The 22607-nt window shown below is 41.9% G+C and overlaps 1 protein-coding gene across 1 annotated transcript in view; it reads left to right on the forward strand.

Annotated features, from left to right (window-relative positions):
- The first annotated feature begins 168 nt into the window (after nucleotides 1-168).
- The window catches only part of LOC127620621 (protein spinster homolog 3-like), a 28074-nt gene continuing 5635 nt past the window's right edge, over nucleotides 169-22607 (forward strand). The window contains exons 1-11 of the mRNA XM_052093805.1: nucleotides 169-323; nucleotides 15281-15523; nucleotides 15626-15691; nucleotides 16288-16424; nucleotides 16614-16765; nucleotides 16911-16977; nucleotides 20302-20444; nucleotides 20605-20757; nucleotides 21590-21779; nucleotides 22105-22170; nucleotides 22414-22512. Coding sequence (XP_051949765.1) covers nucleotides 15304-15523; nucleotides 15626-15691; nucleotides 16288-16424; nucleotides 16614-16765; nucleotides 16911-16977; nucleotides 20302-20444; nucleotides 20605-20757; nucleotides 21590-21779; nucleotides 22105-22170; nucleotides 22414-22512 — 1293 coding nt within the window. The 5' untranslated portion in view covers nucleotides 169-323; nucleotides 15281-15303. The remainder of the gene's footprint in view (nucleotides 324-15280; nucleotides 15524-15625; nucleotides 15692-16287; nucleotides 16425-16613; nucleotides 16766-16910; nucleotides 16978-20301; nucleotides 20445-20604; nucleotides 20758-21589; nucleotides 21780-22104; nucleotides 22171-22413; nucleotides 22513-22607) is intronic.

The following is a 22607-nucleotide window of genomic DNA, read 5'->3' on the forward strand; positions in this document are numbered from 1 at the left end:
AACCTGGCAGATCTGATTAACAGATCAGAGTAAAGCAGTGTAGTGTAGAGAGAGCAAGGGGGCAAAAAGCTGCCGGTTTGTGGTTTATATTGCAACACTAGGAGGAACTATTTTGAGGCATGTGACCAGAGGAAAAAGGGACAGCACTTGATTTTAACTTAATAACCCTGCAGTGTTCTGTATACACAGGGGAATGTCCTTCTTAAAGCAGTGACAGCACAACAAATACAGCAAAAAAAGACGAGAAAGGAAAAAGGAGCAACAGAAAAAATAAAAGATGGATTAGAGTGAAACAGGATACTGGATCACATCAACCCAACAGTGTAAGCAACTTTCCAAATCATTGAAACTTTTTTAAGTAAAATTATATTCTATAAAAATATAGAATGGGTATAGTGTTGCATTTTATTCAGGAATAAAGAGAACATACATTCTCAATGTCTCATCTGGTTGCATTCAAAATTTATCCCAAGCTAAACAATCACATGGCATTGTACTGCTTTTGTAATACACAGCTATGCACTGTAGTATTAGGTTATATACGGTAGTATTCCATTATATAGGTTATATGTGTTGAACATATATTGAGTGTATTACAGTTCGGGACTTAGAATAAAGAATGGTATAAAAGTTATGGCTGGCTGTCGTCTCCATGATGAAGGTTATTGTTGTACCTATTAAACAACAGAACATGCACCACAATACACTGTGGCAGTCTGCTATAAGGAACTCAGTCCTGTGTACATCTATTGATAGCATTTTTAGTAACTTTTAGTGGGATCTTCTGTCCAGACTACCAAACAAAATAAGGACTCTTAGGTGTTATGTTCTCTTGACTGTTAAAAAAAATATGTGGAATGCCTGTTACTTTAATTTCTTTCATTAAGATTTCCAGTTAGGTAACAGGTAGTTGTACACTGTACTTCTTCTTCTCAGATGAGGAGAGAATGACTTTTCAGGTGCTGTTGTTCAAAGATGTTAGTTTCAATTACATGTTATTATTTTATATGTAAAGTGCATATTTTATAAACATGTATATATTTTATAAGAATGTAACATTTTATAGTTATACTCTAGACTGAAAAATAATATTGTCCTGCAAATAAAAGATGCTTTTCTAAAAGTCAATTGATCAAAGCCTAATTTTGATTTGTGTGATTCCTCTCTATAACATAAGTTTGTGTTGGTTGTGTTGGGGATGTAAAAGGGATGGCTCACCCAAAAATGAAAATTCTCTCATCATTTACTCACCATCATGCCGTCCCAGATGTCACGTGTATGACTTTTTTTTTCATAGGAGTTGCAAGTTTCGGCAGCCTGTTCGAGCCCATCTCCGTCATCACTGTAATGAGACACAGGTGTTACGTATCATTAATCACCAGGTGATGGCCCTGGTGATTAATGACTTCCTCTCTCCCCAATGGCAGCGACAGATGTGGTTGTCACGATCCCCTGTTGTCTGCCCCGTGTTTCTTGTGTCACCTCTCACAAACTACAGTTCCCATGATTCCCGGCCCTCATCACTCTCTCATTGTTTTCACCTGGTTGTCATTTAGTCTAATTACCTTGTGTATTTAAACCCTGTTTGTTTTCCATTCCCTTGTCGATCGTTGCTTGTTTGTGAAGGTTGTTAGTGCATGTTTATTCCTTGTATATTCTGGTCTGTGTTCCTGCCTGAGCCCGTTGTGGATGTTTTCCCCCTGTTTATATCTTTGGTTTTTCCATCGTGGATGTTTTATTTGTTCCAGTCTTGTTTGTCTTCACCTTTTACAATAAAACCGCATTTAGATCCCCACTCCTCATCTGCCCTCGTCTGCGTCCTCTTGCAATTCATAACAGCGGTTCTTCAGAACTACCGTCGCCATGTATTTCTGTGCCATATGGTTGAAACCCCTATTACAGAGCCAGCTTTGTGTCTCTTGAGCTTGGAGCAAATTCTGTTATGACAACTGAACCAGTGTGTGTAGCTTTGCTTGATGTACTGAATAAAATTTTGGCTCTGGGAGGGTCCTTCCTCCCACGCCTCCCGTATGATGTCAAGCACCCCGCGGGGCCGGTGTTCATACAGGAGCTTGAAGGGGGAAAATCTTGTGGAGGCTTGTGGGACCTCCCTGACTGCAAATAATAGGGGTTCCAGCCATTTGTCCCAATTTCTAGCATCCTGGTGTACGAATCATGTTTTTCAGGGTGCGATTAAACCATTCCACCAGCCCGTCAGTTTGCGGGTGATAAACGCTGGTGCGGATCGATTTAATCCCCAGCAAATCCCCAAAAAGTTTGCAAAGTGGTCGTGACATAAACGTCATGCCTTGGTCGGTGAGGATTTCTTACGGAATCCCCACCTGGGAGATAATTTTGAAGAGTGCCTCCGCAACACTGCGTGCTGAGATGTTGCTTGAAGGCACTGCTTCCGGATATCATGTCGCCTAATCCACCAATACTAAGACAAAGCGGTATCTGCATGCTGACCGCTCCAATGGCCTGAAGAGGTCCATACCAATTCTTTCGAAGGGGGCCTCGATAAACGGTAATGGGTGCAATGGCGCTCTTGGGGTGGCCGGTGGATTCACCAGCTGACATTCCCGGCATGCCGCACACAATCTACGTACATCCCCGTGTATGCCCGGCCAATAAAAGCAGGCCATTAAACAGTGTAATTTTCTCTCTTTTCCTAAGACCCACCATAGGATTATGGTGAGACACCTGGAAAAGTGTTTCCTGACGGCTCATTGGGACAAATGACTGGATTGTATTTTCATGGGTTTCAGTGTCACTCGATACAACCAGTCCCTGATAATTTAAAATTATGGACTGGAGTTCCGTACTTTTCAGTTTCCAGAAAGGCTATTACGTATCATTAATCACCAGTTGATGGCCCTTACAGCTTCATCTCTCCCCAGTGACAGACACATGACCACATCCCGCTCCACATAATACCAAAAAGTTAAGCTGTATATAAATTATACAATATGCAAGCTGTCAAGTGGCATTACAATTCAGTATTCAGTGTCCAGTCCTCTGTAAGGAGACAAGAATTCCACCAAAAAAAATCTAGTCATCATAAAATTGTTAACAAATATAATATTATTTATTAAGAATTGGAACCTTTGGGGAGTCGCGGATGCCATGTGAGGGTCGGACGTGTGAACAGCGAGCTCTGCGCACTTTGCTAATTTTTCATTCTTTTTGTGTCATGAACCGGTGAGATTCGATACACCCTGTTCCATAACTGTTCTGTGAGGTCAATATGTCAAAGAATGGAGACATTAAAAGACACTTACGTACTCAAGCTGATACCCCTGACAGGGCCGCAGACCAGGAACTCGGTTTGGAAGGTGCGGCGGGAGAGATTAAGCGTCAGCTGGCGAGCATGTTGGTGGTGCTGGTGAAAGTTGTAGCAGACTTGGAGGATCATGCTGTAATACATCAATCACTTCCTTGGAGATGAAATTCACTGAGTTGGTTACAAGAATGGGGGATGTTGCGAAATGTATTGATTATCTGGAGTCATCGGAGAGGGAATTAGATGCTAATCCACTAGCGACCAAAGTAGATTTGAAAAACTGGAAGACCTTGAGAATCGTAGCTGGCAAAACAACATCTAAATTGTTGGAATTCCTGAAAAAGAAGAAGGCAGATGGCAGAAATTCCTAGACGAGTCTACTTGATATAACAGGCCAAAAGCTGGAAATCTAGCAAGCTCACAGGAGACAGGCAATCTGTGGCAATCATCAATTCTGGCCAAATTTCGGAGATCATCCAATAAAGATCTCGTGTTATGTGAGGATAGGAGTTAAGGAAGGCTTTCTTGGAAGAACCACAGCATTTTCTTTTTGTGAAGTATACCCCAGACTGCGAATTGGACAAGCAAGAAACGTGATAGATTCAAGGAATTCAAGAAACTCTTACATCAATGGAAGATTGCTTTTGCACTGATGTTTGTGGCCAAATTGAGAATAGATCCTAAGGATGGCCACAAAATATTTACATGCCCACAACAAGCAATGTCTTCTCAAGAACAGGTAGCCAGACCACTCCTTCCCCCTGGTGAGGACCTGCAGGAAAATCCTTTGTTTCCATTTTTTCATTTGCCACTTGTCAATAAAAGAGCGATTTACTCATTCCCTGGGTCAGAAACTTCACCTCCACATCTGTACAGTGTTCACAGACCCGGCTGGCTGGTTCTGACAAGTCCAGAGGACACCTCAATAGGATATCCTCCTCAGTCACTAACCCACCCCCTACCGGGTATGCGGAGCAAGGTAAGTGGCTTGAGTTCTCTCTCAGGGCACATGCCTCAGTTTGCCTCCCGACGCAACAATACCTGCTCCCCAATGTAGCGAAGCCCCACCGGGTATGTAAAAAATGATCGTCCCTTTAGTGCCCCTTGTGCCGAGCTTGGATGCATGGCTTACGCTTTCCAACCTATCACGCTGGTTGGCCAGGACCATCCAACTCAGCTACGCGATTCAGTTCACCAGGCGTCTGTCCCGTTTCAGCGGTATCCACCCCACTTCGGTGCATAGCGAAAAAGCCAGGACCCTGCACACAGAAATCGCTACCCTTTTGCAAAAGGACGCTATACATCCTGTCCCTCCATCCGAGATGGAGAAGGGTTTCTACAGGACATACTTTATCGTACCCAAAATAAGGAGGTGGGTTGAGGCCAATCTTGGATCTGCGAGTTCTCAACCGGGCTCTGCACAAATTCCCGTTCAAGATGCTCACGCAAAAACACATTCTAACATGCATCCGGCATCAAGATTGGTTCGCAGCGGTAGACCTGAAGGACGTGTACTTTCATGTCTCGATCTTGCCCTGACAGCGACCCTTTCTATGATTTGCGTTTGAGGGCCGATCATACCTGTACAAAGTTCTCCCCTTCTGCCTGTCCCTGTCCCCTCGCATCTTCACAAAGGTCGCAGAGGCCGCCCTTGCCCCGCTAAGGGAACTGGACATCCGCATACTCAACTACCTCGACGACTGGCTGATCCTAGCTCACACTTAAGAGGCACTATGCGCCCACAGGGACCAGGTGCTCAGGAGCCTCAGCCACCTAGGGCTTCAGGTCAACTGGGAAAAGAGCAAGCTCTCCCCGGTTCAGAGCATCTCTTTTCTCAGCATGGAGTTAGACTCAGTCTCAGTGGTAGCGCTCCTCACAAATGAGCGCACGCAGTCGGTGCTGAATTGCCTCTTGTCATTCAAAATTGGTACTGTGTCCCTCTAAAACAGTTCCAGAGGCTCCTGGTGCATATGGCATCCTCAGCCGCGGTTGCACCGCTAGGGTTAATGCATATGAGACCGCTTCAGCACTGGCTTCAGACTCGAGTCGCGAGATGGGCATCGTGTGATCTTCACCCCCGTCTGCCGTCAGCTATTCAACCTCTGGACAGACCTCCTGCAGCAGGTGCAGGTATTCACCGAATTTAACCTCCCCCCAGTCTGGGCAGGATGTGGTCTCCACGGGGTCTTTTCCCCCTGAAAGAATAGGAGTTGGAAAAGAACGCCTTCCCTGATGCGTGTTATAGCGTTAAATGGCCCCAGTCGCATCTAACACTCTATGAGGAGGAACATAGAGAGTGAAAAGGCCGTTGCTGGTGCGGCCTGCTCCCATGTTTGCCATGTTGCTTGTACACCATGTTGCTTGTACACGCTACAGCTTGTTGCACCAGTATCAGCAGATCACGTAACATGGTTCAGTGTAGGTGGCGCTATTGAATAGGGACACCTTGTGTCACTACAATCGACACAACGTCGAGTGATGGACCGAAGGGGAACATCTAGGTTAGTAGTGTAACCCCCGTTCCTTGATGGAGGGAACGAGACATTGTGTCCCCCTTGTCAAAACACTCTACCAAGCCGCTATAATGGCTGAACCTTATTCTCGGCACCTCAGTGCAGAACCTGACTGAACAGATGCACGAACCCTGCCTTTTATACCTGTATGTCCGGGGGCGGGACATGCAAATTCTGTTTGCCAATTTGGTATTGGCCTTTTTCATATTCAGAGGTATCCGAGGATCCCGAAAGAAGCCCCTTGTGTCACTACAATCGACACAACTTCTCGTTCCCTCCATCAGGGAAAGGGGGGTTACACTAGTAACCTAAACGTTTTCTACCATTCCCTCAGAGAAATCTGCTGGTTGTGAAATTTTACCTCGGCCATTGATATTAATAATGCTTTTAAAGAATTCTATCTTGATCTCTATAGTTCCTTGTCTTCGTCTACTGATGAAGATATTTGAAAATTTGTGGAACCTTTAGAACTCCCTAAATTGACGACTGAGCAAAACAATTCTCTTGATTCTGAGATTACCTTGGAGGAGCTTGGCGAGGTAATTAATGCCTTACCTCCCGACAAGGCTCTGGGGCCAGATGGCTTTGTCGCTGAAGTTTTTAGATCTTCTGCTAAAGAACTGGCTCCAGTTTTTTTAGAAGTTTATACAAAATAATTAAAAGATGGAAAGCTTCCACCAACCACGGCACAAGCCCGGATCAGTCTGATTCTTAAAAAGGACAAAGATCCAAGTGAGTGTAAGAGTTACTGTCCAATTTCCCTGATCCAGCTTGGCATTAAAATTGTCAAAAATTTTGGCTAACCGATTAATTAAAGTTATTACATCTCTTATACATTTAAATTAGGTGGAGGATATTCGGGGCCGCAGCTTTTCTGATAACATTAGGAGTTTCATCAATATTATGTGGTCAGTGGCAAATGATCATGATCTGGTCGCTACCATCTCACTTCATGACGAAAAGGCATTTGATATGGTAGAATGGGATTATCTTTTTAAGATTTTGGAAATGTAGTTTGGAAGTACGTTTATTGGATAGATGGTGGTGGGCTAAAGCACATAATTGTTAATCAGAAGGTGGCTGGTTTGATCCCCACAGCCACCAACATTGTGTCCTTGATCAAGGCACTTAACTCCAGGTTGCTCTGGGGGATTGTACCTGTAATAAGTGCTATTATCCAATAAGCTTTGTATAAAAGTGTCTGCCAAATGTAAATGGATAGATTAAGTTGCTTTATAGACACCTGATAGTGGTGGTACAAACAAATGGATTTATTTCAGATTATTTTACTCTGGATAGGGGCACCGGGCAGGGTTGCCCTCTTTCCCCATTATTGTTCTGTCTTGCACTGGAAACATTAGCAGCCACAATAAACAGGGAAGATGATTTTTCTAGGGCTTCATTACATTTGTAAAGACCCTGTTCTATCCACTCCGTATGGGACTCAAACCAGCGTCTCCGGCATGGGAGGCAGGTGCACTAACAAGCAGGCTATAGGCTACAGCCTTTAGCATCAGTCAATAGTGCACCTCTTGAGGTCAGTAGAGTGAGGTTTATACACATTGACACCATTACACATTTATCGATGATTGGGAAGGTTAATGTTATTAAAATTAATTTTATTAATTTTTTTATTAATTAATTGTTTTATTTTAAAATTAAAATTATTAATTAATTTTTTATTTTATAAAATGTTAGAGTGAAAAAGGAAAGGAACACCATGCAAAAGTACCCCAAGAGATTTGAGTTCTCAGATAACTTTTGCCAAGGTCTTAGACCTTAATTGGCTTGTTAGGGCTATGGCTTGTTCACAATCATCATTTGAAAAGGCCAGGTGATGCACATTTCAAAGCTTTATACATACTCTGACTCCTCAAATCTTGTCCCAACAATCAGCAGCCATGGGCTCTGTTATATTTTATCTTGTAATAGTCACAGCAGAACAGACGAGAGCCACACACTAGAATCAACTTCACTTAAGTCTTTTTTTATTCCTCCTCTCTTCTCTTTTTTGCGTATCATACAGTCCCAGAGAGCTACGTCGCCCTCTACAGGTTACAACCGTAACTCAATACACAACATATTTCCCCTCTTGTTTAGGAGCTTACCAGGTAAAATCAAAATGACTACGTCGTCTCTTAAATCACTTAGACCTCGGTTGTAATATAATACAAACTTAAATGTTTATATATTTTTTTTTAACATTAGTTTTTTTTTTCCGGTAGTTGTAACCATTTAACAGTAGGCTATAACATGCAACCTTATGATGATCACACTTCTAACAGAAGCGTTAAACTTAAGTGAATTTAAAACAAACAAATTCACAAGCAAAACAACATTCAGATTATTGTTATTTTTTTCAGTGACATTTCAATGTCCTTTTTTTAGATTCCCCCAAAGACCATGAGAAAGATTGCTGTACGTAATCATTAAGCCATGCAGGCTTTTTCCTGACCCTGGCAGACATCCGCACATCACCGGAGGATTGTACAGGTGCCGATTCAGGTACCGAACAGAACTGTCAATGGTATCTTTTACCCTGTCAGGAACCAGTGAAAGATGAGTAGCGTTCCAAGTGCGTCCATCTTCCAGCACATACGCATTTGCACCAGCTCTCCGTACCACCCTGGCAGGTCTATGGAACTTTGACAGTCCTTTCTTGACATGGAAGGGTTTCCGTACTCTTACTAGGCTTCCCTCTTTGATCTTTGGTACTTGTGCACCTCTCCTCGCATCTGTGTAAAGTTTTGATGCATTTTGTTTAGAGATGACACGGTTGAGCAGTTGTTTTTCTGTCAGCAGAGTAGCTTTGCTTGCTGGACCGATGTTCACCTTTGTGCGCATTTTCCTATTGAACATGAGTTCATATGGTGACACTCCTGTTGTACTGTGTGGGGTTGCACGGTATGTAAGCAAGAAGTCCTGTATGAATGATTTCCACGGTTTCCTCTCCTGCTCAGCAGTAAGAAGAGTTTCTTTGAGAACGCGGTTCCAGCGTTCAATAGCTCCGTTTGCTTGTGGGTAATACAAAGACACTTTCCTGTGTATAATATCTCTCACTGCCAGAAATTCTGTGAACTCGCTGGAGGTAAACTGCGTCCCATTGTCACTAATGAGTTCTGTGGGGTTGCCGAAGCGGGCAAACACAGCAGACAGGAAGGTAGTGACCGCCGTGGTTGTGATTGAATGTGTAAAAGCCACCTCCGGCCACTTTGTATAATAATCAATCAGAGTCACTGCATAGCGGCAGTCCCAGTTCGCTGACTCAAACGGCCCGACTATGTCAATTCCTACTTTCTGCCATGGACCGTCTGGCAGTGGAACTGGCTGAAGTGGAGCATCATGCGTCTTAGCGCTCTTATCATTCATCTGGCAGGTCACACATGCACTAATGCTGTCCTGCACCAACATGTCCATGCCGGGCCACCAGTATAAGTCACGCAGCCTCTGCTTGGTGCGCACAACACCCTGGTGAGTTTCATGTGCCAGGTCCACCAGCTGTTTTCTCAGGGCCACAGGCACTAGCCGTCGTTGAGGGCCCCTGTATATTGTCACATCTTGAACTGAGAGTTCATCTCTAGTAGCGAAGTAGGGTTTGAGCACTGCAGGTAGAGACTTTGCTGTTTTAGGCCACCCCTTTTCATCTGTGCCCTGATGGCAGTAAGCTCTGGGCATGCTTCACATGCCACAGCGAAGTCCTTCACTGAGAGAGCTTTCAGTTCTGTATCCAGCAGAGCTACAAGTTCGGGTTCAGTCACTGCCTCCGCATTCTCTTCTGATGGTAGAGGCAGACGGGAGAGACAGTCAGCAGCATAGTTTTGTGCTCCTGCACGATACACCACGTCGTACGTGAAGCAAAGGAGTCTGGCTGACCACCGGGCAATACGCATTCCTGCGCGCCCAAGTCCTTTTGTGTGTAGCAGTGTAGTCAGAGCCTGGTGGTCTGTACGCAGTGTAAATCTTGTCCCCCATAAAACGTCCTCCACTTTTCCACAGCCCACACACAGGCTAACGCCTCCTTTTCCACAATGGAGTATTTTCGTTCGGCAGGGGTAAGTGAACGTGAGGCAAAAGCAACTGTGCACTCCGTGTTATCAGCATGCATTTGTGTCAGTATGGCCCCCAACCCATAATCCGAGGCATCTGTAGACACGATCGTAGTAAGGCTGGGGTCAAAGACGGATAGCGCTGAACTGGTTACAATGCGAGTCTTGACCGTGTCAAAGCTTGACTGTGCTGCTGCCGTCCACTGAAATATGTCGATCCACGCAGGCAGTCTCGCATGGGCTCCACCAGAGATGCATAGTTTTGCACAAATTTTGCGTACCAGGCTGTGAGCCCCAGGAATGAGCGCAGTGTGGTGGCGTCGCTAGGGCTGGAGCCGCTGTAATAGCCTTGAGGTGATCTTTGTCTGGCAGCAAACCCTGAGCTGAGATGGTGTGTCCAAGGAACCGTAAGCTTGTCTGGTTGAAGTGACATTTTTCATTGTTGAGCTGGAGACCAGCTTCCTTTAGCGCAGCAAGCACCATCTGCAGGTTACGATCATGCTCCTCCTTTCCTGTGCCATAGACTATTACATCATCCAAATAATTCTGGACCCCTTGAGGTCTTTCAGGACCAGAGACATCATTTTAGAGAACGCACTTGGAGCTGAACACAGTCCATATGGAACCCGACGAAACCTGAACAGCCCTTCGATGCGTTATAAATGCAGTCATATCTCTGCTTTCCTCTGCCAGTAACACCTGATGATAAGCATTTGCTAAATCAATGGTGGAGAACACAGTCGCTCCACACATTTCAGAGAAGAGATCATCCATATGTGGAAGTGGGTAACTGTCCATCACTACCGCCTTGTTTGGTTCACGTAAGTCCACGCACATTCTCACTGCACCATTCTTTCTTCGTGTGACAACGATGGGTGATACCCATGGAGATGCGTCAATCCTCTCTATTACATCCATTTCTAACAACCTCTCCAATTCAGCAGAAACAGCTTGTTTAACAGAAAGTGGAAGTCTCCGCAGCTTTTGTTGAACAGGTTGGACGTCTTCCCTGACTTTTACACGGTGAATGAAACCTTTAGCAAGTCCTAGCTTCTCCCCAGTCACAGATTCGGCTTTGATCTCTCTGATTTCTGTTACTGGACCCGCGAGGTGAGAGCACGCTGTTGTTGTCAATAGAAAGTCTCAGTGCTCTGAATAAGTCCATTCCCAGCAAAGCCGTGCCTGTCTTTACGATGTACAGTGTAGCTGGTACTGTAATGGTCGCATACTGCACTGTAGTTAACATGCAACCTAGCACTGGAACGTCAGCTTTGGTGTAAGTCACTAACCTTTTTCTGGCTCAGAAAGCGGAACACCACTGAAGTGCGTTCTGTAGAGGTGCTCAGGAATGATTGACACCGCCGATCCAGTATCCACCACTAACTCCACAGTACGGGAAGTTGCTTTTGCTTTTATGGCTAATGTGCATGTAATTTTGTCATCTCGTTGTCCATTCTCTATCATTCGCACCGTATTCATTTCCAGAATAACCACTTCTCCTACTTTGGCTGTGGTTTGTTTGGACTTACATACACGGGCAAAATGTCCAACCTTATTGCAATTTCGGCATGTCACTTTCCTTGCAGGGCAGTCCTGAGCATTTGCCATGTGAGCAGCTGATCCACATCCAAAACAGCTTTGATCCTGTCTCAGTGCTGCTGCAGGCTCTGCGGAGTAACTGCTCTTTGCTCTGGTTCTGAATGGACGTTTCGGTCTTGCCTTCACCACGTGCACTGGAGCATGCGGCTCCGAAGCTAGAGTTTGAGCATGTCCAATAGCTGCTTCCACTTGACACGCCAACTTTACTGCTGTATCCAGAGTGAGATCTGCCTCAGTTTGTACTAACAGTCTCTCACGTATTTTTACACAGCTAGCGTGCTCAATAAGTTGGTCCCGTATCATCTCATCTGTATTACCAGCAAACCCACGACGTAGTAGCTAACTCACGTAGCGCGCCCACATACTCAGCTACAGTCTCATGTGGTCTCTGTACTCTTTGCCTGAACTTGTGTCGTTCCACCACGACATTTATTGCTGGACTGAAGTGTGCACGCAGTGCAGCCACTGCTGAATCATAGGTTGTACCTACGTTCGGTGAGTGTATAAAATACACGTTGGCCTTCGGTGCCCAAGCAGTGTAGGAGAATTGCACGCTTCCTCGTATCGGGCCAGTCATCCCCTCCGCGTGAATCGCGAGCAGGTAATTCCCGAACATTTTCATCCACATATCGAACGGGATAGTGGGTTGTCCACTGCATGGCAGGAACAACGCAGGAAGAGGCACACCGGCAGTCGCCATCCTCGTCGCCAATTTGTTATATTTTATCTTGTAATAGTCACAGCAGAACAGACGAGAGCCACACACTAGAATCAACTTCACTTAAGTCTTTTTTTATTCCTCCTCTCTTCTCTTTTTTGCGTATCATACAGTCCCAGAGAGCTACGTCGCCCTCTACAGGTTACAACCGTAACTCAATACAGAACAGGCTCCTCTAAACAGCTGCCTAGCACTCAAATAATTGATGCCCACAAAGCAGGAGAAGTCTATATGAAGATAGCAAAGCATTTTCAGGTAGCCGCTTACTCCGTTGTAATGTAATTAAGAAATGGCAGTTAACAGGAGTGGTGGAGTTCAAGTTGAGGAAAAAACTTTCAGAGAGGGATAATCCTCGTAGGATTGATTGAAAGGCAAATCAAAACCTTTGACTGCAAAAGACCTTAAGGAAGATTTAGCTGGCTCTGGAGTAGTGGTGCACTGTTCTACTGTGCTGTGACACCTGCACCCTCACCACAAATTTGTGTAAGAAGTTTGCAAATGAACATCTAAACAAGCCTGATGCACATTAGAAACAATTCCTGCAGACTGATAAAGTTAAAATCTAACTTTGTTGCGGCAATGAGCAAAGTTATGTTTGGAGATAAAAGGGTGCGGAATTTCATGAAAAGAACACCTCTCCCACTGTTAAGCATGGGGGTGGATCGATCATGCTTTGGGCTTGTGTTGATGCCAGTGGCACAAGGGAACATTTCTCTGGTAGAGTGAAAAATAGATTAAATTAAATACCATAAAATTCTGGAAGCAAACATCACACCATCTGTAAACAAGCTGAAGATGAAAAGAGGATTGCTTCTACAACAGGATAATGATCCTAAACACACCTCAAAATCCACAATGGTCTACCTCAAGAGGCGCAAGCTGAAGGTTTTACAATGGTCCTCACAGTCTCCCTGCCTAAAAATAATTGAAAATCTGTTGAAAGACCTGAAAAGAGCAGTGCATACAAGATGGCTCAAGAATCTCACAGAACTAGAAGCCTTTTGCAAGGAAGTATGTGTGAAAATCTCCCAAATAAGAATAGAAAGACATTTAGCTGGCTACAAAAAGCTTTTACAAACTGGGATACTTGCCAGGGGGTGTTACGAAGTACTGCTTCAGTCCCTTTTCCTTTTTTTTATATTTTGAAACAAAAAAGGTGCCTATTTTTTAATCTAAAAGATGAATATAAAAAAAGTTAAATTGCTTAAAATATTAAAGAAATGTGTCATATTTAACTTTATGCCTTTTGGAAATCAGGACGTCTTTTGCTCGCTTGGCTATTCACAGCAACAGAAATTTTGATCAGGGGTGCCCAGACTTTTGCATGCCACTGTATTTATCTAAATCAGTGGTTCTTAACTGGTTTTGCTTCGTGACCCAGATTTGACATTGGATGTCAAGTAGCGACCCACTAGAGTAAAAACATAAGCTGTTTTTAATGTATCCTGGGTCGCATTTCCTTTTATCTTGCATAGGTTTGTTCATGGTTTTCAAGTATAAGGGCATGCATCAAGGGAGATTATTTATGTTGTTGATGTCAACAACAAAATCTACAGGAAGTTATCTCTCCCCCCTTTTAAAAACTGAAGAGTATATATGTATTTATAGGTTATGAGCCCATTATTATCCTGTTTGTATCCTAATTTCAAACATCATTCAAACAAAACATACATATTACACAGGAGGAAAGGCTCCTCATAACCATGGTGTAACAGGGTTCAATGGAAAGGAGGAGGCGGGAACTGGACAAAGCATCAAAGTAATGTTTTTAATAAACTTAAACACAAAGACTAAACACTAAATTATAGTAGCCTATTGATGAGAAAAATACTAGCCGAAACAAATTTTGAAACTTGAAACTGCCACTGTTGATATAAAAATGAAGTCTAATATATTCTACCTATAGATTATTTCATATGAAACTATAACATTTGGTCAAAATATAACAGTTATTTTTACTCGTGTAAAATCGTGAAACTGATGATGTGTTATGATTTTATTTAAATTTTTAGCACATAACACAGTGTTGCACTTTTCCTCATCAGTGGGTTTGACTTGACTTCCTCTGTGACACTTTAAACTTGGAAACTCTTACTAGAATTTAAATGGGTCACATCAGTTTTAAAGTCTGCATGCCGCAATATCGAGGGAAGGCCGGCTGTTGTGCGCACGCGTCAGAGAGCAGAGGAGATCATCAGCGTGAGCTGGTAACTTTACACTAGCGCAAAGCTTATTGCATCACAAAAATATCGCAGTGCAAATGAGAAGCCTTTAGCTGAATGCGAGGTTATCATTAAATCTCTTCATTATATATTATATTGTCATTAAATAATCTCTGTCACTTTGGCAGCCTTCGAAAAATCATTGTACTTTCCCTGCTGTCTGCGACCCATTACGAATAGACCTGTGAGACCCACCAGTTGAGAAACACTGATCTAAATGTTGCCTCGAGCTTATGGCTGAACCCCAAATTGTGTATTAATAAGTCCTCTTTCTGCTGGTCAGAGTGGATTGTGAGGGTTATTACACTCAGTGACCTATATAAGAGTGGTGGGTTGAGATCCTTTTAAAATTTGGTTCAACATTTTGGGATCCCCTGATCTCAGTTTTATTATCTCATGTATTTACAGCTGCGCCACTTGCTTTGTACTAGTTTTGGGAATAGCATACACCCTCCTAAAGTGGCAGATACCATGGTAGTGGTGATTTATACTTTTGGAAAAGTTCATGAGGCATCAGTGTATTACTCCCTGCTAATTCAGAGCCTGGGGGACTGCGCTTCAACTTCTCTCAAGAGATTATAGGAGAAAGGTATTGGTATTGGAGGAGGGAGAATGGGCTAGGATTCTAAAAATAAAATGTCAAGTCTACATTTAGAGATGCAAGGGGGCGCCTTATGCAATTCAAGATTTTACATTGGTTCTATTGGACCCCTCTAGATTGTATAGGCTTGGTCTTAAAGACACACCCACCTGCTGGCGATGTCAATCAGAGGACCTAGCCCATGTCTTTTTGTGTATGTGTGTGTGTGTGTGTGTGCTTTGTGAAAAGCAGGCTTTAAAATAATAATTTTTTCACTTTTACTATCTGTGATGTGCTCACAAGTCTTCTCTTCATATAGAGACATAAAGACATTTGGTAGCCATGGAGACAGAGGGCACTGTGAACCAACATAGTCGAAAAACCCACTTGAGTTTCAGCACAATCATAAGTGCACGCTATGGCTCCATAACCTCTGAGTTACCAGATGGCAATGCATCCTCAACACATACAACCTCCATCTCCCCGAGGCGCTCCTACATTGCAGTGGCAGTGCTCTGCTATATTAATCTCCTCAACTACATGGACCGTTATACAATAGCAGGTAAGTGCACAGTACCCAAACTCAGTGTAATTTCCAGAATGTTACAGTTGTGTTACAGAAATCTCTTTTTTTTTCACAACGACTGTGTCCTGGTTCTTTTAGGTGTTCTGCTTAGCATCCAGAAGTACTTTGATATCAGTGACAGCACATCTGGCCTCCTGCAGACAGGTATCAGTTTGAATGTGTTGCAAAACAGAGCAGTAACAAGAGTGACATTATAGAGGAAGTGAATGTTGCAGGATTTTATAATACAATAGAACTTCCTTACTTGACAGGTTTTACTGTAATGTCAGTATTTACCACTAATGTAAAGCACAAGTACACAAGTGTCATGCTGTAAAAGATACAATCTGTCTTGGAGCATGGCTTACTTGCAGCTTCTAGTAAGTTTTGTCTAGTGTCATGCTGACATGAATTTCGTTTACGCAGTCTTTCTCTATCTCTCTTTTTAAGCTTTTTAAGTATGCCATTTTAACTCACTATGAACTCAGTACACTTTCAAATGGCTATTGATTATTTGCTGTTTAAATTATTCTTCTTATATACTGCTGCATTTTAAATACTTTATAAAGTCTATAAAACATTTTTTTTGGTAAATTAGTATAAGATTTGGTACATGCTTTTTACATTGATTCTGTTTTATGGCTATTGTGGTAGCCTTAATAGAGTTCTGAAAAGGCTGATAAACATAACTGACTTTTGAAATATCTCTTGACCAAACAGCTACACTGATTGCTATCTACTGTGTATTAACATATTTACAGTTTTTATCTGTAGCTTTATGTTCTTGGCACCAGTTTTTGGTTACCTTGGAGACCGTTATGACAGGAAGCTAATCATGATTGTCGGGTTGTTTGTGTGGATTGTGACGACCCTGGGAAGCTCTTTCGTCAAACAGTCGGTACAGTAAAAATATTCTGTCTGGGGAATTCTGGAATGTTTTGTTGTCACCAAAGTCAAAGTCTCAAATTTAACATTGTGTAAATGTCTTGTAACTTTGTTTTTGGACCATTAATAAAAAGTAAAACAATGGCAAAATAATAGTTAAAATAAAAATGTACCTCATTTAAAATAACTCATATTATCATAGCACTTCTGGATTCTGCTCCTGACGAGGGCACTGGTTGGTACAGGAGAAGCCAGTTACTCAACCATTGCTCCCACAGTCATCGGTGACTTGTTCGCTGGCACCCAGAGGACTCTCATGATCTCCTTCTTCTATATTTTCATACCGGTTGGAAGGTGAAGGCCTTTCTGCACCTCTTTCGATTTAAATTGATATATCATGTACTATAATACAGTGTTTGCTACAAATTAACGTAGCTTCTCCATATCAATCAGATTTGTGTGGCGGTAGTTTCTGTTCTTATTGCGTTTTCATTAATAGTGGTCTTGGATATATATTGGGGGCAACATTAGCTAATGCAACAGGGGACTGGAGATGGGCCCTGAGGGTAAGATAATGATTTGATATGACATCTGTCTATCTATCTATCTATCTGTCTATCTATCTATCTATCTGTCTGTCTGTCTGTCTGTCCGTCCGTCCGTCCGTCCGTCCGTCCGTCCGTCCGTCCGTCCGTCCGTCCGTCCACATTATGAGAGAGCAACGATATTATTACAGCATTGCATGAACACACTTTGTAGTCTTAATGTGTTAGACTTAATAATCAAGTAGTAGTCTTTCTCTTCTTCATCATCATCTTACAGTTTTTGTTGATTTCTTTGGTACTATTATTGAAAGTATGTGGTAAAACCTCAGAACTCTTAGTACATAAATTCAAACTCATCAAACTTGTAACACAGCCAATCTTTCAAAACTTGCCAATGGGCAATTCCCCGGTGGGCCAATGCACTTTGGGGGCGATCAGGGGTGGACTGGCCATCGAGAGAACCGGGCTGGCCGAATGGGCCGCAATAAGCTGAAATGAGCTGCCGCATTATGTAGAATGGGGCCAAAAAATGGCACCACTACATGCAAAAGGGGGCAGCGATGTGAAGAAAAGAGACCACCAGCAACCCCCCCCCCCCATCCACATCCCCCACTTAACAACTTTTAGGCCAGATTCTATGTAAAATCCCAGGCCGTTTTCTCTTCTTAGTGCACCTCTGCTCACCACACAACCATTGATTCAAAAGATTTCATGTGAAACGTCATGAGAACATATGCTTTAATCACAGCATAATGTTATCTTTTCAGTTTTGTAATTTTAACTACCAGTGAATCCAATAACAAACAATGCAAGATACTTGTTTTGCCCTTAGAAGTGCTGGAAGTAATATGCTACAGTAATGTAAAAGGCAGATTACACAGTTTTCACATTAGGCAATACACTTACTTTACCCAACATTTACAGAATCTATCATATCCATAATATCTAACCTATGTGTAATCAAGTTGTGATCCATGAAGACATCCTCTACAATAATTTGCACAAATTGTGTTTTTCAGATATAATTGTAACATAGGTATACTCTCTATAATAAAATGTACAGTTACTGTAAATAAAACAAATTAACAAAATGAAAACAAAACATAATATTTAGCACACATTACGTTAATTTGGATCAAGGCTGTCTTGAGCAGTTGGTCATAGATTCTCATCCACATCATAATGAATGTCATCATCGTTCATGCACCTTGGGAAAAAACGTTTGGCATGGCGAATCCATGCTTGACATTAGTCTACACTGGTGTCAACACGTCTCATCCATGGCCTGAAGGAGGGTAGCGCACTCAAGGGGTTGGCGATCATAGACCTTCCACCTCCATGCAGTAAAAAAAATCCTGTTGTTGCATGTTGGAACCTGACATTGTCCCACACAATTACAAAGGTGACCCCTTCACCTTGACCATCCGGCTCAATTTAACTGAGAAACTCAACGAGATGTGCAGCATTGTAGGAGCCAATTAATGGCCTACGTCCTACCACACCATCTTCAGATGTTTCCTTCACGTTGTCCAGGCACTTGGACAGTGGCCCATTGGCTGATGAGGTTCCGTCAACGGCGACGAGTTTTGGCCAGGTTAAAGCCCTCTTCATCAACAAAAATTGACTTGTGATGGTTCACATCAGCATCAAGCACCATCACCCTCTAAAAAAATATATTGCGGTTAGTTCTTTTTAATGTGTAGTTCCAATATAAATTTGAAGTAGGTGATGCATCAAATTGTAACAGTAATACAGTATATAGTGCTGTACCTAAACATAATCAGCACTCAGTTGTTTCACCTAGTCATTGTTTCTCTCAAAATGCACAAGTTAAATGTGTTTCATTATTTCCTGGTGCCTCTTCAAAAGATGGGCTACTGTTGGTAGGCTGATGGATGCCACATTGACAAAGGTGTCATTGTTCTCCTCAATTGCCTGCTTTGTAGTTCTGACAGCCATATCATTCCTGGCCCTCACCATTTTCACCACTGCCCACTCCTCGTCGGTCAGCACACAGCCACAGCCACCATAATGGAGTTTTCTGTCAATTCTAAGCATAGAACAGAGTATACTGACAATCAATCATACTGTAAGAATACCGTAACATGTTTTATGACTTTACATGCATTATAATTTACTGTAAATAAATGGTAAAGCATAGTATACATCCTCCAAACTTACCAGTTTCTTGGTGAAAAGTTTGGATGATAAAATTGACAGTTGGGTTAGGGTTATCTTTTTTAGATTTGGATCAACTAATCTGGCAGCCTCTGCCATAGTATGGCCTCGGTTCACCACGTGATCAATGATGGACTTCATTAGAGACAACAGTTCTGCCTCCCTCTCTCTGACAACCAACCCTTCGACGGGCCCCATGCCCTCCTCTCTGATCTCTTTGTTGTTGCTCATGATCACCTCTCTGATGGATCCCTTGTCCACGAGCTATTCCTATTCCTTGCTGTCTATCCTGCTCCATGTTGAAAGAAATTGCCAGTGTATACCCCCCCTTACTGTGGTGACCAATTGTGGTTACCACTATGTGAAATCAATTAGCAATAATGAGTATTCATTATGTGTGGTTACATGTAATTTAGATATTCATACAAACCCTTTTCTTTGTGTAGTTCTCGAAATCAATGTACTGTATATAGCTGACGAACCACTTGAAAATATATAGGTTTAACAAACGGTTCAGTGATTAACCATTAAGAGCAGTTGGATTAATTGTCGGTCAAATGTATTGATGCAAATTAGAAGAGAAGCATATCAAAAGTATTGTGAGCATTGCAATGTGAAAGACAATTACTTCATATGAAAGGTATTTCTTTGATGACACACTGATTAGGTGTGGTGAAAAAGTTACTGTATAATTTTTTGTGTTGTACTTAGTCAATTGAACATGTAAAGCCTTTTTGATGATCTGCTTTGAGTTATGTACTAACAGTTACTTGTACTAACACATACTTGCGATAATAGTACCTAAGCGATCAACAAAAACTGTAATCTTATTAATCACGCAGTCAAAGTAAAATGTAACAACTATAAAGCAGGCTCCGTATTACATTATATGTTACAGGTTTTAATTGGGGTTTCAAGTTTAAAAAGTTCACTTTAATGTGGAGCAGTTTCTTCTTTTTCATTTTGCACATGCTCTAATTGAACAAATTTGATTTGTAAATTCTTGTTCCGAACAGCATAAATAATTAAATAATCTAAACTGAGGGATGATCTGATGAATAATGGAAGAATTATTATATTACAATATTCCTTTTAATCATTATTCAATTCAACATTTAAATCAAGACTATTTCCTTAAATATCCATAAAGTGTTGATTGTGTTGTAGGTAAATCCTGCTCTGGGAGGACTGGGCATACTGCTTCTGGTGTTTCTAATTACTAATCCTCCTCGCGGAGCCTCAGACAACCACGGAGGACCAGCCATGGAGAGCACATCCTACCTCGAGGACATCAAGTACCTCATGAAGAAGTAAGTTGCATTGTAGAGTTTAAAAGTCTAGTTTGATGTATGTGGTCAATAAGGTATTTACCTACACATTTTTTAAAGGTTTTGGAAAGATCTTCTTATCTTCTGGGTTTTCTGGTATAAGTACTAATTTGACCAGTATTTTGAATCTGTGTCCCTCTAGTCGTAGTTTTGTCTGGTCATCTTTTGGGGTGACTGCCATGGCTTTTGTCACAGGGGCTTTGGCCTTCTGGACCCCCACCTTCCTGTCCCGTGCCCAGGTTGCACAGGGACTCAGGCCACCTTGTAAAGTAGAGCCCTGTAACCCTATAGACAGGTACAGCAAGTTTCTTGTCTTTTCACTTTTCATTTATGGGCAGAGCATTGCCAAAGACATTGTTCAACATTGCCAAACATTGTCAGAACATTGTCAAAGTTCACAACATTTCATAATAACACCTCCAGCAACTATTTGAGCAACTTTTGTGTTTTGCATTTTGTTGTTTATTCTTTATGAATGCATGAAGGGGAGACTGGGGCTAGTTGTCATACCTTTTATTCCAGGGAATTATCAGGCCAGGTTTCTTTTTGAAAATAATTTCCTGTATAGGCACATACATACATACTATTGTCTTGGCCACAAAAAAAGATATTGAACATTTTCACCATTTCTGAAAATATAATCAATATATGATCAATATAACTGAACGCACACTGACCACTAAATGGGGCAAATTTTCATGATATAAACCTACCATTAAATAACCTATTACTGGCTTTTCAGCTAAAAGTAAACAATCCAACTATTATGAAACAAAACAATTCATGAAACAGCAATTGTAAGTAAAGTACAAAAATATAAAACCATTGTTTTGATCAGCTAATATTGTTATTAATAAATTGTACAAATTAATGGCATTAAAAACATGTGACAATTTGCTCCGACCTGACAATTCTGAAAAGAAATATACTGATACTAAAATCACGTGTGTAATTGGACTTTTGACCCAAAACCTAGTTACTGAGGTATACCCCAACTTCTCTATATTCACCTCTATATTCTGTAGTTACTGTATGCATGTATTTAATCCACTTACTAATTTACAAAGCAAAAAAAAAAAGCTATGATTTTCCCCTTTATGTCTCCAACATTTCTTTTCTTGTCAAAGTTACATCTTCGGGGCAATCACAGTGGTGACCGGGATTGTGGGAGTGTTTCTGGGCACTGGCATATCAAAGAAGTTGAGAGACAGAGTACCCAATGCAGACCCTCTCATATGTGCTGTGGGCATGCTCAGTTCCTCCCCCTGCTTTTTCATCGCTATCATCCTAGCATCCACCAGTATCCCAGCCACATATGTAAGCACACTTCAGTCCTCAGTCCTCAGAGTTTCTCTGGAATCTCACTGGGCTGGATTATTATTTACAGAAGAGTGAACTCTTAGTGCCACTAAGTATTTGCAGTAATTTTAAATTTCATAATTCCCTAAACATAAAACACCTTAGTTCTGATCATAGAGGAGCGTTAGGTTGCCCCTTCCTGTAAGACTCGGCCATGATAGATAGTGAAACATGAGTTATCCACTACCATCAATGTGACCACCAGGGTGTGTTTTGCTTTCAGGTTGATCTTCCGGGATACTCTTTAAATATCTGTCTCTATTTGATTTCTCCTTTATGTCAGACATTCATTGCTATTGGAGAGACTCTGCTGTCCCTCAACTGGGCTATTTTGGCTGACATTCTACTGGTAAAATGTTTACACACTCTCTTTTACATTAGCACAGGGTGACAAGTCCATGAACTCCACCTTTAAGTGATTCAATAAAGCTAACAGAATAAAAGTAATATTTAATTCCATTATACCTTAATTTAGGTCACGAACACTTTGAGAACAATGGTGTATTGTTTAATTAATTGTTTAATTAATCATTATCCACTGATGTGTGTAAAAGGCATTTTTTAATCATTAATCCTATCCTAATTCTTTTAGTATGTTGTCGTGCCTACTAGAAGAGCTACAGCTGAAGCCTTACAGATCTTGGTCTGTCATCTCCTCGGAGATGCAGGAAGTCCATACCTTATTGGTGTGGTGAGCATATTTGAATCCCAATCCACAATACTTGCATTTAAAAAATCAGTAGGGTCAAAGGCTATGCCTTCATTACACAAGCCCTGTCATACCCA

This window comes from Xyrauchen texanus, chromosome 3 (assembly GCF_025860055.1).
Source record: "Xyrauchen texanus isolate HMW12.3.18 chromosome 3, RBS_HiC_50CHRs, whole genome shotgun sequence".
In the NCBI taxonomy this organism is placed as follows: domain Eukaryota; kingdom Metazoa; phylum Chordata; class Actinopteri; order Cypriniformes; family Catostomidae; genus Xyrauchen; species Xyrauchen texanus.